At 43.4% G+C, this 15,320-nt stretch overlaps 2 protein-coding genes across 3 annotated transcripts; both read right to left on the bottom strand.

Moving 5' to 3' along the window:
- Positions 1–4,365: 4,365 nt before the first annotated feature.
- On the bottom strand, positions 4,366–7,555 carry LOC103976262 (PWWP domain-containing protein 3-like). Its single transcript, XM_065097874.1, has one exon. The coding sequence runs from the start codon at positions 7,315–7,317 to the stop codon at positions 5,530–5,532; it is 1,788 nt and encodes a 595-aa protein (XP_064953946.1). The 5' UTR covers positions 7,318–7,555; the 3' UTR covers positions 4,366–5,529.
- Positions 7,556–8,142: 587 nt separating this feature from the next.
- LOC135606740 (ribonucleases P/MRP protein subunit POP1-like) lies at positions 8,143–14,536 on the bottom strand. Of its 2 annotated transcripts, none has more exons than XM_065097904.1 (10): positions 13,920–14,536; positions 13,130–13,226; positions 12,868–12,984; positions 12,551–12,784; positions 11,997–12,115; positions 11,419–11,919; positions 11,083–11,191; positions 9,943–10,514; positions 8,807–8,980; positions 8,143–8,706 (listed from the first exon to the last, which is right to left on the bottom strand). In XM_065097904.1, the coding sequence occupies exons 1-10, from the start codon at positions 14,378–14,380 to the stop codon at positions 8,514–8,516; spliced, it is 2,577 nt and encodes an 858-aa protein (XP_064953976.1). In that variant the 5' UTR covers positions 14,381–14,536; the 3' UTR covers positions 8,143–8,513. The 2 variants fall into 2 exon arrangements, with proteins under 2 accessions (XP_064953976.1, XP_064953984.1); XM_065097912.1 differs by having other exon boundaries at positions 11,419–11,898; positions 13,920–14,534.
- Positions 14,537–15,320: the final 784 nt, after the last annotated feature.

Below are 15,320 nucleotides of genomic sequence, written 5' to 3'. Positions count from 1 at the left end.
CATGCTACGTGCATAGCCTTTCGTGCTGTGGCATTGCTGCCTCCGGAAGCTGGCCCGCCAAAAATGATGTTAATCTGCTTCTTGATCGGGCTGTTGGGGCGTGGAGATGCTTCTCTCAATTTTTGAAGGTAGCACCCGAGATGTCCTCTCTAGATTAGCTCCTCGATCTGATTCCGGAGGTCATGATAATCCTTCGTGTCATGACCGTAGTTTCGGTAAAATCTACAATATTTAGACTGATCTTTATGAGTGGTTTTCAATGGGTTGGGTTCCCATAGGAGTCCCTTCTCCCTGATCTGGAGAAAGATTTTGGTGCGAGAAGTGTTCAAGGGCATAGGAGGGGGCATTGGGAGTGGTATCTTGGGATGCTCGGTTCTTCTTCGGGGTTGCGTCGTAGGTGGGCCCGAGATCGTTCCTCAAGCTTACAACACTCGTGGCCTTTTGTTGTCCTCTCGCTTTTCGGCCAACAAATTCTTAGCAGCAATGTACTAATTAGTGCGGTGGAGCATCTCAGGGATGGTCACGGGGGGCCTCTCGATTAGAGACTAAAAGAACCTTGAGGGTCGTAGACCCATTAGAAACACTTATATGATCAAGGAGGGGTGAGGAGCGTGGTCATGGAGGATTTGGGCCGCATACTGGCCAAGAAGTTATGTTCGAATTCTCTCGCAAGCTGGTCAAAGGTTGAGATCGATGCTGGCTGTAGTTGGTTGAACCATGTCTGTGCTGGTCCCCTTATAGTAGTGGGGAACGCTCGGCACATCAGAGCGTCGAAAGTGCCATAGAGGGACATCTGGGCTCGGAACGCGGCAACGTGTTCCGTTGGATCAGAACTATCATTGTAGATCTCTAGTGCCGAAAGTCAAAAGTTGAGCGACACGGGCTTATCCTAGATTTTTTAAGCGAAAGGAGATCCTCACGCGCTGCTTTCTCCGGTCTTGCCTCAGGACTTGAGGAATTCTCACTGGAACTCGTCTAGGCAATGGTTTATTATGGATAGCTGGACTCTAAACGAGTCATCAACCGAGTCTGATGATATGGTATTGGGCTCGGGAAATGGTAGGGTGACCTGGCAAGATGTAGGCGCGCTGCGGTCGGGCGACATTCTCAGGCCTTTAGTCTCGACCTGTTCCTCAATCTCATTATGATTTGGGTTTTGTGACACTGGGTCGATTGGGGGGATATTGGGTGCTTGTGAGATGAAAGTGGGTAGGGTGGGGGGAGGAGCCACTAACTACATGAGTTGCGAGATAAGTGGGCCGACTGTTTGCATCATCATTGCCAATGTTTGTACTTGCTTCGCAAGACTGAGGAACGCCTCGGGCGAGATGACCGAGGGTCCCAAGGTGTCTCCGGGGTAGGGGGGGGGGGGAGCCTAAGGTTGTTGAATAGCCGCTAATAGCGATCCGGCGTCTGCGTCACAATGCCTGCGTCCCCATGAGCGACAGGCGGCTGCCCTCTGGGCCAGTGGGTGTTGTGGGTCGTCGGTGGTTCTTCGACGAGGCGAGCTTCTTTGTCGGTCGCAAAGTGATCCTGCGACATCGACCCTCCTCCTAGTGCGAAAATGTTCTATGAACCTAAGGTCGTGGCTACGTGGTTAGTACGGCTTGGTCCGACTGGCGACGTCCAGGATTGTCTTGGGGATGAAGGTTTCACCTGATCGAGTCGAGCTCGGATTTGGTGGGGATGCACCTCTTCTGCGAGCCCGTCCACCTTTGTTGCCACCGGATTCTTGCGCACAGGCCTAAGTCGAGATGGGGGGATCCTGGCTTAAGCCCCTAAAAAGCTCAAGTCAGTGGTCTGCTAATATTTCGGATGCCCCCTGTCAGATATTGGCAAGAGGTTTTTATTGTAGCTCCTGGGGGTTGGTCGTATACGGCCTTTGCGAGGCAGTTGACCCCCTGAGCACTGAGTGTACCTGCGAGCATCCGTCATCCGGGGATATGTGGGACGACTTGATGCGGTGCCATTCCAAACTTCCCGGAGCGGTCCTTACTCGGTGACGCTGCTTGGTGCGGCAGATGTTGTCGCGGGAGGAGGACAACTATTATCTTGGATTTCTGGTGACGCATCCGACGTGGCGCTCCGTCTTCCTCTTCAGGCGCCGCACTCGGGTTGCGGGGATCGTGTCCTCGTGGGCTAATCCATGATATACCCTATCAAGATCGAGAGGGAAAGGGCGGTCGATTCGGGCCAGAAAGAAGGAATCCTACGTTCCGCATCTCCTTTTCAGTTGCTCATGTTGGTAATCACTTGGGTAATCGCTCGTTTCTGTGTTTGTTCTTTCTTGGTTCTTGTTTGAGATCGAGAGGGAAGGGCGATGGATTTGGACCCGAAAGAAGGAACCCTACGTTCCGCGTTTCCTTTTCAGTTGCTCATGTGGGTAACCGCTCATTTCTGTGTTTGTTCTTTCTTGATTCTTGTTTGAGATTGAGAGGAAGGTTAGCCGATCTGGGACAGAAAGAAGGAGGAACCCTAAGTTCGACATCATCGTCTAGATGGATATTTCTTACCATCTCCTTGTGATGCTTTAGGTAGTGAATAATTCACAGAAACCTGAGTGGATTGAGCTATGCTTTCTTGATATTTTTTCTTTATATGACTAAATGATTCATTTCAGTGGCTTGTCTCAGTTTTTAGAAAATTAGTCGTTGAATTCATAGATGAGGTGAACTCATAGATTATAACGTGAGCTTTTCTCTGTGTCATTCCTTTTGTTTGTGCAATTACAAAATAAAGCCTTGTCAAGGAGCATGATTTATGATGCTGTCTCCAAGCAGGACATAGAATGTTAAACAAGGAGACTTGTACAATCAACTAAGCTATCAACAATGATATGGCTTCAAAAGAGGGAAGAATAGGAAAAATGAAATCTATAAAAGAAAAAAAAAATGATTCGAGGAACAAACTGCATGAAAATAACAGAAACCAGAAGAGCAGAACATCCAGAAAAGAAAACCCTGATGCTAAAAAGCTAAAAAGTAAGTAACCCAAGATCAACAGATCCATCTGAAGAAAGAAGAGAAGAAACCATCCCAAGAAAGAAGGGAAGGATTCGTCTCAAGAAAAAGAAGAGAAGAATCCATCTTCGGATAGAAGAAAAGAGAAAGAATAAGCGATCCATCTCGAGGAGGAGAGAAGAAAGGAAGGAGGGAAACATTGCCAACAGACATCATCCATCTCAACAAAGAAGAAAATAATCCATCTCAAGAAAGATAGAAACGGTCCATCCGAAGCTCACAAAAGATATTGTATGCACTACCACAAGAACGATTACTTCATGAGATAATACAAGTCTGTGATTGCCAGAAATCTCCCGTGCCCAATAACATCACGAGTGGATCTGTGTCAACAATATATAAAAAAACAACGCAGATTACCAAAGTGAAAGAACAAAAGCCAGCTTAGCATTCTCCTCGTGTCAGGTAATGGAAAGTAATGACATTTACCTGCATAATGCATAGGCAACAAATTTCGGGGAAATTGAGATTGAACCAATGAAATCAGGGAGTACAAATGACAAGTTACCAAAACTAAAGCAATCCATTCAAAACACTAAGCCAGAATAATTAAGATCATACTCTCATGAAACCACTAAAAACAGCAGCACATGGAGCAGTGGCACAGCGATCAAGCCACACATACCTCAGGTCCAGACACAGCGAGCACTCGGATTCACCATGACAACTCCGACACACATCGAAGCTCTGGACCAACTTCAGGATGCAATTCGGCCATGACAAGGAAATTCACATTTCTAGCTCTTACATTAGGGAATGTTTTTTAGTTATAACAGCAGTACAGTACAGATATCAAACCAACTCAAACGGATGCAGTACATATATATATATATATATATATATATATAAGAAGAGATGTTCACAGTTGATACAATGATGTATAGATGACTGTGGATTTATTTCTATTATCTGATGACCGGCTATCCATCTTCAGTCTATCAAAAGCATATTAAGTTTGCAAGCAAAAGAGAGCAACAATACAATAAGGAACCTGTATTAACTATTTCGTCACTATCAATTCTAGCATATCACTGATCTAATGACTTGGATATAATAGGCCTAGAACCATGACATAAAATGTTTATCGCAAGTTAAATCGAATCCATGGTGTTCAAATAAACTTCACAGTCATTTCATTCAAATGTCCCACTGAAATTGATCGAAAATCAAGCTTTCAACTCCTCCATCGACAACAAAGAAGGCTATTAAACTTTGTTTTTCTTTCCTTCTGCTAATTTGATAATCCACATTCATATATCCAACCCCCAGTCGGCTAGGTCACCGCCTCCATCCTGTTCATTTGCCATAAAAGCAGACATGCTACAAGAATAAAGAGAGAAATAGCTGATCTCGAATATTTCATGGTATTTATATTTAGAAGGATGTATGATTGAGTTGACCATCTTTTGGTTCTCATCACAGGTATAACAACCAACTAGGTTTAACAACATAATAAACTAAGCAGGTCAAACCAACCCCAAACAACTATGTGCAAAGCGGAAGAGGTTATCCAGTATCAGGCAGAAAACATTGAGAAGAATTAGTCTATAATGCACACAGATGATCTAAACTAAGCTATGCATAAGGTCAACGTGTCAATGTTCAGCAAACTAGATCAAGCAGGTGGTACTGATGGTACTAATAACAATTACACTTACATTCAGCAACCTAAATAAAGCAAGTGGTACTGATCCCACTTATAGGTCATCATTCAACAGCCTGATAAAGCAGGGCCGATCGCTGATGCCTAAGCTAAAAGATGTTAGAACCATATTCTGATAAGCAGCCCCGTTTAGCATCCTGTTCACCTTCTTCAGGAGGCCATCCAAGCCTCCAACTAAATTTTCCCTTGCAGCCGGCTTCATCCCATCAGATGGCCCTGTCTCTTTCACTGACATAGTAGTCAGAGTAGATATCATCCTCTCACGACTCTCCCTTATGTAAGGAAGAGGAGGTATTGGATGAGGAGAGCATGCAATTGGAGGTAGATAGTGGAGATGGTAGTTTGCAAATGGTGGCCCAAAGACACCAGTTTTCTGCATCAGTGCTTTTGGCAAACAAGACACGAACACAGCTGGTCTCTTTTAGCAACTCCGTCTCTGATTCTATCACAACTCCATACTTGGGAAAAGTAGAAATTAGTTCGCTATGGGAGGGCAAAGGAACTCCTGGGGCAAAAGTCAAGAGAAGAGCTCCAGGGTAACTGTAACAAGTTTCACATCTTTCCTCGTGTGCTTAGATTTGAATTTCTCCAAAGTATTTGTGATGCCCCTGACCAAATCAACCAGAGGTACATCAGCATTTGCACGTTTGCTCTTCTTCCTCTTTCGTTTAGAGTTGCCATTTTGAGAACACCCTGAAAGATTATGGCCAGGTTCCACAGTCCGTTGCCCATTAGTGCCTCCCTTACCCTTCTTATTCATCTTGTTTCCAACTTCAGCTGGTTGCATACAATAAACAGGCTCAGAGCACCGAACTACACTTTCTCCAGTAGCTACAACTTTGCTCTTTATGTTTTTCTTTCCACTGGAATGTTTATGACCCGAGGATCCAAATCTGCTGGTGTTACATTGTTATCTTCATTCTTTCTCATCTTCCTCTTCCGCCCAGCCTTGCCTTGTTCAGAACAACTTCTGGAATCAGGGGTTAGGCCTGTCTCTACTTGCAAATCAGCAGCATCTTTCTTATCCGTCCATCCCCCCTCAGATTTTCCCAGTTCAGAGCTATTATTGTCAATCAGCTTGTTTGGAGATTCTATACTCACCTGACAGCATTCATTATGGTGCTTCTGGTAGGTTAGGAAGTCAGATCCACTTGAGTACATTGAGCTTCTGTATTTAATGAAGAAGCTCTTAATCATCTTTGCCGATCGGTTCCATTTTAAATGAAGTGGATTTCTGGCCGTGCAAAGTAATTCTAAAAGAATGTCAATGACAGATGTGCTCTCAATTCCAAAACCAGGATTACTAGTATCCTCTTCCTTATCAACGGCCTCCGAGTCGCACCTCAATAAGGATGAGATGTCAGAATTTAGAGCCCGAGATGCTTCAGCAGCCTTCCTAGGCGACTTCACCTCACCACTCCTCGGCGAGTCAAGAGTGTTGGTATATGCACCCAAGCAAGTGTAAGGAGGTGACAAGTACTTGCTCTTCTTCCGCTCCCGTCTACCTGAGCCAGTATCTTCTTGGGCCTCAACACCACAATCATCCGCATCCAAATCTTTCACCTTCTTGATCATCTGATTCTTCACACCCTTTACCTTCTCCTCCACTGTAAATTCATCACCATCGCTGAGCTCAACTGTATCCAACTCGATCCCAGCAATCAGTGCAGCCATGCTCCTTTTTTTCTGCCTCTTGTGCAAGTTATCGTCCGATGTTTTGAAACCTTTTCTGACCCTGCTCCCGCTGATCCAACATTCGCCATCTCCCTCCTCATTGCCATCGCCGAGGTCTCCTGGTGGCACGTCAAGATCAATCTTGTCCACCAGCTCCATTATCTCACGGCGAGGGTGGTACCCAGGCAAACCAGCAGTCCATCCTTTGGCGAAAGCGATCACCCAACTTCTCAAAGCTGCAACTTGTAACACATCGGCCATCGTAACATCACAAGCCACGTCTTGGAGATGCTCGAGGAACTCCAAAGGCTGAAAGTTCGAGACCGGAAGTCTCCCGGCTGGACATTCGGCAGTCTTCCCTCCGGCCTCCGGCGGAACACAGCCGCAAGTGAGCTCCAACTGGAGGCGGCGCCTGATCTCATCCAAGGCGCCCTCGACGGCTGCGACGAAGCTCTTAGAGCTGCTCTGCCTCGTCATGCGATGGAAGTCCTCGACGAAGGGCTTCAGCTGTGCTGGCTCGCACCAGGCGAAGGCACCGCTGCCGAAGCAGTAGACCAGCAGGAGGGAGACGTCGCTGAGGTGGGCCTTCTTGGCATCGATGGGAGCGCTGGAGGGATCGGAAACCAGCGCCGGCCACCAGGGATGGTTCTTGGTCTTCCCCCACACGAGATCGCCGACGGCGAAAGGGATTCCTTCCGGTGACCCGCCGGTAAGCGATCCTAGACCCATCCCCCCGTTTCCAAAATGCGCATCCACATCAGCCTTAGCTTCGGTTCCAGAGGGGGTTACCGGAGCCGAGTTCACCGCCACGGAGGCGCCGTCTCCAGAAGCGTCCGGAAGATACCTAGATTCGGGGAGTCGCCGCTCGGATGGAGCCGGTGGCGGTTGGGGAGAACCCGAGCTTTGGGGTTGGGCCAGCGACTCGCCGGACATGGGCTCGGTGGCCTCTAGGGTTTCCATCCCTGGGAAGAAGGTTGAGGGAGCAAAGTGGGCGCTGCAGGGGATACAGGGCACAAGAAATAGACGAGAAAGCGGAAGACAAAATTACCTAAAACTTGAGGGGGTTTTCCGAAAAAATAAAAAGAAGAAAAGAGAGGAATTCGAACAACTGGACGCAGGACGAGCGCACCCCCTCTGAGTTCGACGGACTGCCGTCGGACCCACGAGCGCAGAAGTGGGAAGTGTCTCTGCGGCGGCTTGAATCAATCACAAAGGTGCACGAGGAGGGGTAGGTGAACAAATTACATTTCATATTGAACATTAGTAGAAAATAGCAGAACAATGACTGCCTAGAAAACACATTCAGCACGAGCTTGTCAATTATCAATCCAAGGATTCAAATACCGGTCCGTATCATCACAAGAAGTAGTAAATTTAAATAACGAACAAGGAAGAGAACAAGAGAGAGAGAACGGAAGATCGGCCAGGGAAGGCACAGCGAAGAAGACCCATGTTAAGTTCTTTCCGGGCAGCATCAGCCACCGGCGGCCAAGCCGAAAACAAGCAGACCAAACAACTGAAGCAGAAATTGCTACGACAAATCTCTATGTCGTATCTGAATCTTCTATTGTACGGTGGTGTCAAGGAGGGAGTGATAGAATAAAATCACAGGATGAAGCAACCATAAAACAAATAATATTCATATTCTACAGTAGCATAATATTATCAGTGTAGTCTGTATGCAGTAAGAAAAGTACTTTCGTTCAGGGGCAACCATTATACAAAGTACTAAGTTATTGGTTCAAGAAAAATAGTGTCTTTGAAACCAAGAGGACATCTCGACCATTCAATAAATGATAATAATTTATTTTGCCAAAAAAAATTTACAGATCAAATCATCAATTTTGAAGCTCTCCCCATCCTTTGACCAAAAATAATTAAGTAATTTCTCAAATACTAACAATAACTTAGTCATGAAAGATTGATCCATTATTCATTTCCATGATTTACGGTCGAAGCTTACAGCTAACCTGCAATCTAAGAGCACCCCCCAATTAGCCAACTGAACTTTTTGCTCCTCCTCAAACAAGGACAGCTAACCTGCAATCTAAGAGCACCCCCCAATTAGCCAACTGAACTTTTTGCTCCTCCTCAAACAAGGTTCCGTTTACGGCAGTGAGAACTTTATTCACAGGAATGTAACTCCGGTGTTCAATTCACATAAACTCCAAGTCATCATTCTGCTGTTCCAGAACAATTGTAGCCAGGGATCGTCGGTAAGCAGTGGATCTCATATTTCTGACGAACACAAAAATCTCAGCCTCTGCTGTTTGAGTATCGCATGATTGTTGTCCTCTCAGCATTGCAAGAAGCCTTGCTTCACAAAAAGCTTCTGCCACTGGCTTGGAACTGTTGAAATAATTGAAGCAAAGATTAATCACACACTGAAGAACATCATTAAGCATAAAACATGAATGGATTTCCAATATAACCATAAATGGCTCCATACCTCCCACGAACAAACCCAGTTGTAACAAATCCAATGGGCCACCTAAATGTCTGCAAGGCCAAAGAGTCTTCACAATCTTGCAGCTCCCATTTGCCAGAATTTTGCTCTGTGAAACAGGATTTTACAAAAGATTGAGGAACTTGAAGTTCTTCAAGATCCTCCTCTCCCTCTGATCTGCACAAGAAAAAGATGATGTTTTATAAGGATGGCCTGTTAATGGGTTATGCTTTCAACTTCTGAAAGGTCATGCAATTAATTGTTGACGTAAGCATTCATATCATTTAACTGGCACTGCATTATGGACAACAAAACCAACAGCAAATTAGCAAAAAAAATAGACTCCGGACTATTTCAAATAAGATAAGACGGGGTAAATTTGTTTCACGAATAGGCATGTGATGCATCACAAACATATTTTCCATCAAACCGAGAATTTCATCATTTATTTTTACATCTTCACCAGCAAAAGGATCAACAACACATGATCTCCACAGATTAATAAAAAGTAAAGAGTAATCAATCTCATAAAAGATGCATGAGAACTGAAATACTTGCTGCAACAAACGTTGCTGCTCTGGAACTACATGTTTTATCCTGTGAAATTGGTGGTTATCAAATCTTCGAACTGAAACACTTGCTGCAGCAATTGTTGCTGCTCTGGAACTACATGATTTATCCTGTAACATTGGTGATTATCAAATTTTCATACAAGTAAACATATAGGACAAGATAACTGAAGAACAAAAGCAAAGGACTCTTAAGTTGTTGCATAAGAATTGCTGAACTTCCATAATCACATGCATTTCGAATGTGCAGGCTCACATATTTGGATGTGGTGCATCTGATTTCCAATTTCTACATTGGGTCCAGGGAAGAAGATATAGATTGGCTGGAAGTGTCACCAAGATCAGCATGATAACATTCAACAAATAACAGAAAATTCCACAGTATAGAGAACCTTTTATGGTAGGCAATATGGGAACATTCGTTAAATCATGAACAATACAATGAACTTCCAAGTCCGCAATTGTCAGCAATTGTCACTAGTGATACGGGTGATTTTGCACCAAAATAATAAATTCCCAAGTAATTAGAATCAGAATGAAAAGAGGAGGGAGCTTTTTGGATGTATGAACCTGGATGTCCATCGTGATAGGTCTGTCAAATTTGGTGCACAAACGATTGCCCCATCTTCAAAAACACCCTCCTTATATGCATGAAGCATAACTCTTACAAAGCAAAGTTTGCTGTCAGCATGCATCACATTGCCACTAATTTTGACCCAATCAAGTGTACTGTTTTCCGCTATTTGTTCGTCGGGTAATATAAGCAAGTTTCTGCAACCAAGCTTTTTCAAATACCAGTCCAAGACTTTGGATGTTCTTGCTATAAAACCTGGAAATACAACAGCAGCTTGACGCTCAGGTGATGAAGCTTTATCTTTGGAGTCCACATCTAAAATGGAATTTTCAGGAATTATTCCAGAAGAAATCTGAGCATCCATCATCATAAAACCTCTTAAGATGTTTGGTCCTTTAATAACTGTAGATACTATGCTATTCCATGGGGAAGGTATTGGAACTCTTGAAGGTCTCACTGCAAGAGGACGGAGCTCAGATGCAGTATCGAACGCAGCGGCTTCATCAGCCATGAAAGATGTGTACGCTTTGCAATCAGGAAAATCAAATGGAAAAGATGGTAAGCCACTCTGCAACAAGAGAGATCTTATCATATTCGGTCACAAAGTTAAAACTGAGGAAAACTAGACATTAAAAAAAATGATAATAGTAACCATAAATATATCAGAATGAATGTAGAAAAGACTAGGTGGTGGCCAAGATTTTGTTGATAAAACAGAGTGAGCAAAACTTTGATAAAGAACTTCTCTAACTGAAATGGAAGAAAAAAGAGATTGAGATATTTCTTTTATCCAATTGTTTCGAGAGAAAAAAAAAACAGATCAAAATTTTCAAACAAATAAAACGGCAGATGCTGCTCAATATACTAACATTTGCTTCAGGCTGATAGAAACATTAAAAAAGGGCAAGCCTGGTGCACAAGGTTCCCTTCAGTGCAGAGTTTCAAAAGGTCAATGCATGCAGCCCTACCCCTGCAAGCAAAGTCACTATTTCCATGACTCTAACCTAGAGTGAACATCCACATCAAACTCAAGTGATAACTTGAATCCTTTTTATTTGTTACAAGTATGAAAAGCCAGCTTATTCTTATTATCAATATTACCAAGAATCCTAAGCAAATGCATATCATTCACTTACATTTGATGCAACCCACCGCCTCTCTCTCAAGCCAATTGCGTGACACCCATGCGAAACCAACAAAGTCCAAAATGTCTTAACCCAACTGAGTGGTAGGATAATAGACCACCTGCCAGAGATCTCACATTTAGTAACGAACTGGCCACTAGAAGTTAATAGCACAAGCAAAATAGCCTTCAGAACAAGGCAAAGGACAAGGGTTATTTTGAAAAAAGCACAGATAGATACAAAATTGTGTAAGAGAAAATAAAATAGCATGCATCTATCATGGACATAATCTAGACAAGGATGATATGATTACCATAGCAGGAAATTGATAGTAAGGTAGCATCTCACCCCATACAGTAGCTACCATAGTCAGCATGTTTTAGAAGCAAAATAGGGCAGGTTCGGCTTGGACAATCTTTTACTTCAGTTGATGCACCTGCATGACTGGAAGGCTCAAGGTAGAAGTCCTTTAAGCGCCTATCATGCTTCTCTTTGCAAATAATGCTTTCGGGAACAGGAGGATTTAAGTTATTGCTGCAATCCCACAAACTTATACTATCAGAGAGGAAAATGCCATTGGTTTCAGGTCTTGACCACAATGAATCTTCTCCCTGAAAATAACCCTCAAGGATGGTAGAAAGCTCGTTATCTGTAACTTCAGTTCTGCTAGATGGCAAATCTCGTGGATCATGAACTGTTAAAGATAAAATTGCATGGGAGGGAAGTTTCTCCGCATGGCAAAGGAGAATAGATTTCTGAACTTGTGAGTTGCTGCAAGGTGTAAGACTTGATTGATTTAATAGAGAATTATCTGCACTACTACATGACCTGCAAAGAATATACGACGTACTGTACTCATTGCAAAGATTAAATTGATAAATAATTGATAGATTCAAAACTCCGTGTCAGTGGCAACAAAAACTTACTGGGACACAGGATGTAGAATCTTCTTTATCATTTTTATTGCCTTGGACCCCATAACTTCTAATCTTGCAATTTGCCCCTCAAGCGTAAAGCATCTGACATATACACCACAATCATGCATCTGAACAAATGAAAACAGGGGATACAGTTCTCATGAATGCCATTAGAGATTCAAGCTGGTGCACATATCCACTTGAAATTTTAGCAACCGAAGATTATGTACTGTTAGCAATCCAAGAGCATTAATCTGTTTGGGACCACAAAGTTATTCCAAGGACAACAAATGCATCTGCCGAATAAGAAAAAAATAAAGAGAATGACACAAAACAGCATATCATTTGAACGTTGGTAGCACATCTGCTAAGTGAACCAAACAAAGAGGATATGTGGATGACATTACATCATAGGATATGGATGCATCTATTAACAGGTTTATCTAATTAAAAGAATAGGATAGAGACATCATATAGTTTATTGTACTGGGGCACCAGAAAAGGAGAGAGAGAGAGAGAGAGAGAGAGAGAAATGGGAGAGAAGAGAAGTTGCTTAATGGTACCTGTTTCTGACATGCATTATCTATTACACCAAAACCTTCATTGAAGGCAGCAGCATGTATCCATATCCACAATTTTCTAATCGGCGAACCACACTCATCTTTATAAGTGCTGACAGAGCTATTGGAAACTCCATCTTTCTCAGCACTAACATGATCAATATCTCTTAGGAAGGGTTGCCACATGTAAATAACTGGAGATATCAAGTTGGAAACTGGAGCTTCAATATGATAAAGCTGCAGAATGACAATGTTATAATTCTTTCAAGTATGGACCTCTTGGAACTGAATCAATCATGCTCACAAAAATTACAACCTACCATAGCTTTTCCATAGCAAACTCCATGTGCAACCTGGTTAGATAGTTTTTCTGGAGCAGTTGAAGGTACATAAGGTGATGGGAACAAAACCATTCTCAATACAGCCAATATGGAGTCCTGAACACATAGAAGGGGTAAAATCTTTTTAAAGGAGTTAATTGTAGAAGCAATGTTCAGTAAAAGAAAAAATCATGTGAAGTAAATGGAAATGAGATGGATGGATTTAACAGCCGAAATTCATAAAAAGAAAGAAAATGCCTGCCTCTGGACCCTCTATTTGGATGGGAAGACAATAACTAGCATCATGCAAGAGTGCACCATATTTGAACCATTTCAATGCAGCCCTTGAACCTCGTCCTCTGCATAAAACCATAATATAAATGTATATTTTAAGAAACTCCATTAAACTTCAAAACAATCAGTATCAAATGAAATTCATGAGCATGTCCTATTAATAATAGTGAGATTGATAAGTAACGATAGAATATTCAAGTAAAAACATGGTTCTATACGGAACATGAATACAGACAAAACATGTCTATCACTATGCAGTTGGCAAAACAAGGAAACTCTAAGCAGAACCTTGATTCACACCATAACATTATTCTAAAATAAAAAATGATTTGATCATTTTTTCTTCTGTCACATAGTTTCCAACATGAAAAGAATCTGGCCTTCTGCTTCTGTCACATAGTTTAATTCTACACAAGTCCGATGATTGTACAACTGGATGAAAAGATTTACACCACTTTTGCCACCATGTTTTATCCTGTTAAACGTATCCTCATCTAGTTTGGCAGCCTCCTGCATAAACCTAAGGAATATATATTGTTTCTTTCTAGGAACTTCATGTCACTCCTAACTCTAGGTTGTTCAAATGTAACGTCACTCATATTGTTTCTTTCTAGTACTTTAGTATGATTTTCTCTGAAAAATTAGGAACTCAACAACAATAGAAGTGCAGCAGAACACAAAATTTGCCGAAATTTTATCTTCCCCACCCAAAATGTTTGAAACCAAAGGAGACATGATACATTAGACAGGACGTTTACCTGCCATGAAGCCCCAGAGGAAGGTAAAATCCCCAGCGCTTCACCATCGTGAACCGCTTAGCATGCCACAGATGAGTCCTCAACCTCTTCGTACCATCTCCCGCGGTACAAAAGCCGGAAGACGGATTGCTTCGGAACTCCATCCTCCGACGAGTCCTGCGGGACATCTTCTTGGTCGTCTGAACCTCTTTATCCTCGGGCAGGATTCCATCCTCGAACCCCAGCTTCCTTCTCTTGGGGCGGCCATGATTCTTGGTGGAGGCTCTGTGGCCGGTGGTTCGCCTCCGCTTGTCGCGGCGAATCCGGAAGTCGTGGTTCAGTCGGGTGGAGATGATGGAGTGGAGCGAATCGAGCTCGGCAGCTCGGGATTCCGCGAACTTCTGCACGTTTAGGGTTCGAGGAGGAGGAGCAACGGCGGAGATGATGGTAGAGGGTTTGGGATTCTCGGGGGCTTTTGCCATTGTCGACGGATGGGAGAGACAAACCCTTCAACCCTACAACTATTCTTCCTGGTTGATATAGGAGCTTGAGTTCTTGAAGCCGCCCTTGTGAGAGGGGTTACTGTTTAGAGTTTCCGAGTTCCGGGAGACCGTGTCGGCTTCGGCGTTCGGATCGCAACGAGCTGGTCCTGTATATGAACTTCGGCCCGTCGACAAGCAGAACCCTTTCAATGTTGATGTCAGCCTAAGATTCAACAAATCACAGGCCCAAATAAGCCCGAATCGAGATGGATGTCTTTAAAGTATTGGATGCTAAAATGGGGCTTTCAGATCCGCGAAGGACCAGAGCCGTGAAATCCTACTCTCCATAGGATCGAGTACAGAATGTGGAACGTAAAATCCTACCCAAAATGTTTGAAACCAAATGAGACATAGTACATTAGATTGGACGTTTACCTGCCATGGAGCCGAGCTCGACAGCTTGGGATTCCGAGGAGGAGCAACGATGAGATGGGAGAGGGTTTGGGATTCTCGAGAGACATTGCCAGATGAGACGGATGGGAGAGACAAGAAACCCTACAAGTATTCTTCATCGTTGATACACAAACTTGAATTCTTGAAGCCACGTCATGAGAGGGGTTACTGTTTAAGAGTTTCCGAGTTCCGTGTCGTATCGATGTTCAGATCAGAACGAGCTGGTCCCGTATATGTACTACGACCCCTCGACACTTGGTCTTGAGCCGAACCCTTTCAACGTTGAACCTGATGTCAGCCTAAGATTCAACACGTCTCGGACCCAAATAAAGCCCGAATCCAGACGACCATCTTCAAGGACGCACTATAAATTGGGGCTTTAAGATCTGCGGACCATAGCCATGAAATCAGAAATATTTCTCTTAGACACATGCTTACAAGATATATCTACTTGGGAACTCTTGCGACTTTGAACCACATAATTTTC

This window comes from Musa acuminata, chromosome BXJ1-2 (genome assembly GCF_036884655.1).
Source record: "Musa acuminata AAA Group cultivar baxijiao chromosome BXJ1-2, Cavendish_Baxijiao_AAA, whole genome shotgun sequence".
NCBI classification, from domain to species: Eukaryota; Viridiplantae; Streptophyta; class Magnoliopsida; order Zingiberales; family Musaceae; genus Musa; species Musa acuminata.
Note: the sequence above shows the minus strand (reverse complement) of the source record. Positions and strands in the feature narration are given on the sequence as shown.

Bases quoted from the DNA above. Each gene is read 5' to 3' on its own strand.
- LOC103976262 (XM_065097874.1), bottom strand. From the start codon at position 7,317: ATGGAAACCCTAGAGGCCACCGAGCCCATGTCCGGCGAGTCGCTGGCC.
- LOC135606740 (XM_065097904.1), bottom strand. From the start codon at position 14,380: ATGGCAAAAGCCCCCGAGAATCCCAAACCCTCTACCATCATCTCCGCC. The intron at 13,227-13,919 runs GTAAACGTCCTG...GGTTTTATGCAG, and splicing joins CCTCTGGGGCTTCATGGCAG to AGGACGAGGTTCAAGGGCTG. The intron at 11,920-11,996 runs GTAAGTTTTTGT...CAATGAGTACAG, and splicing joins ATTCTACATCCTGTGTCCCA to TACGTCGTATATTCTTTGCA.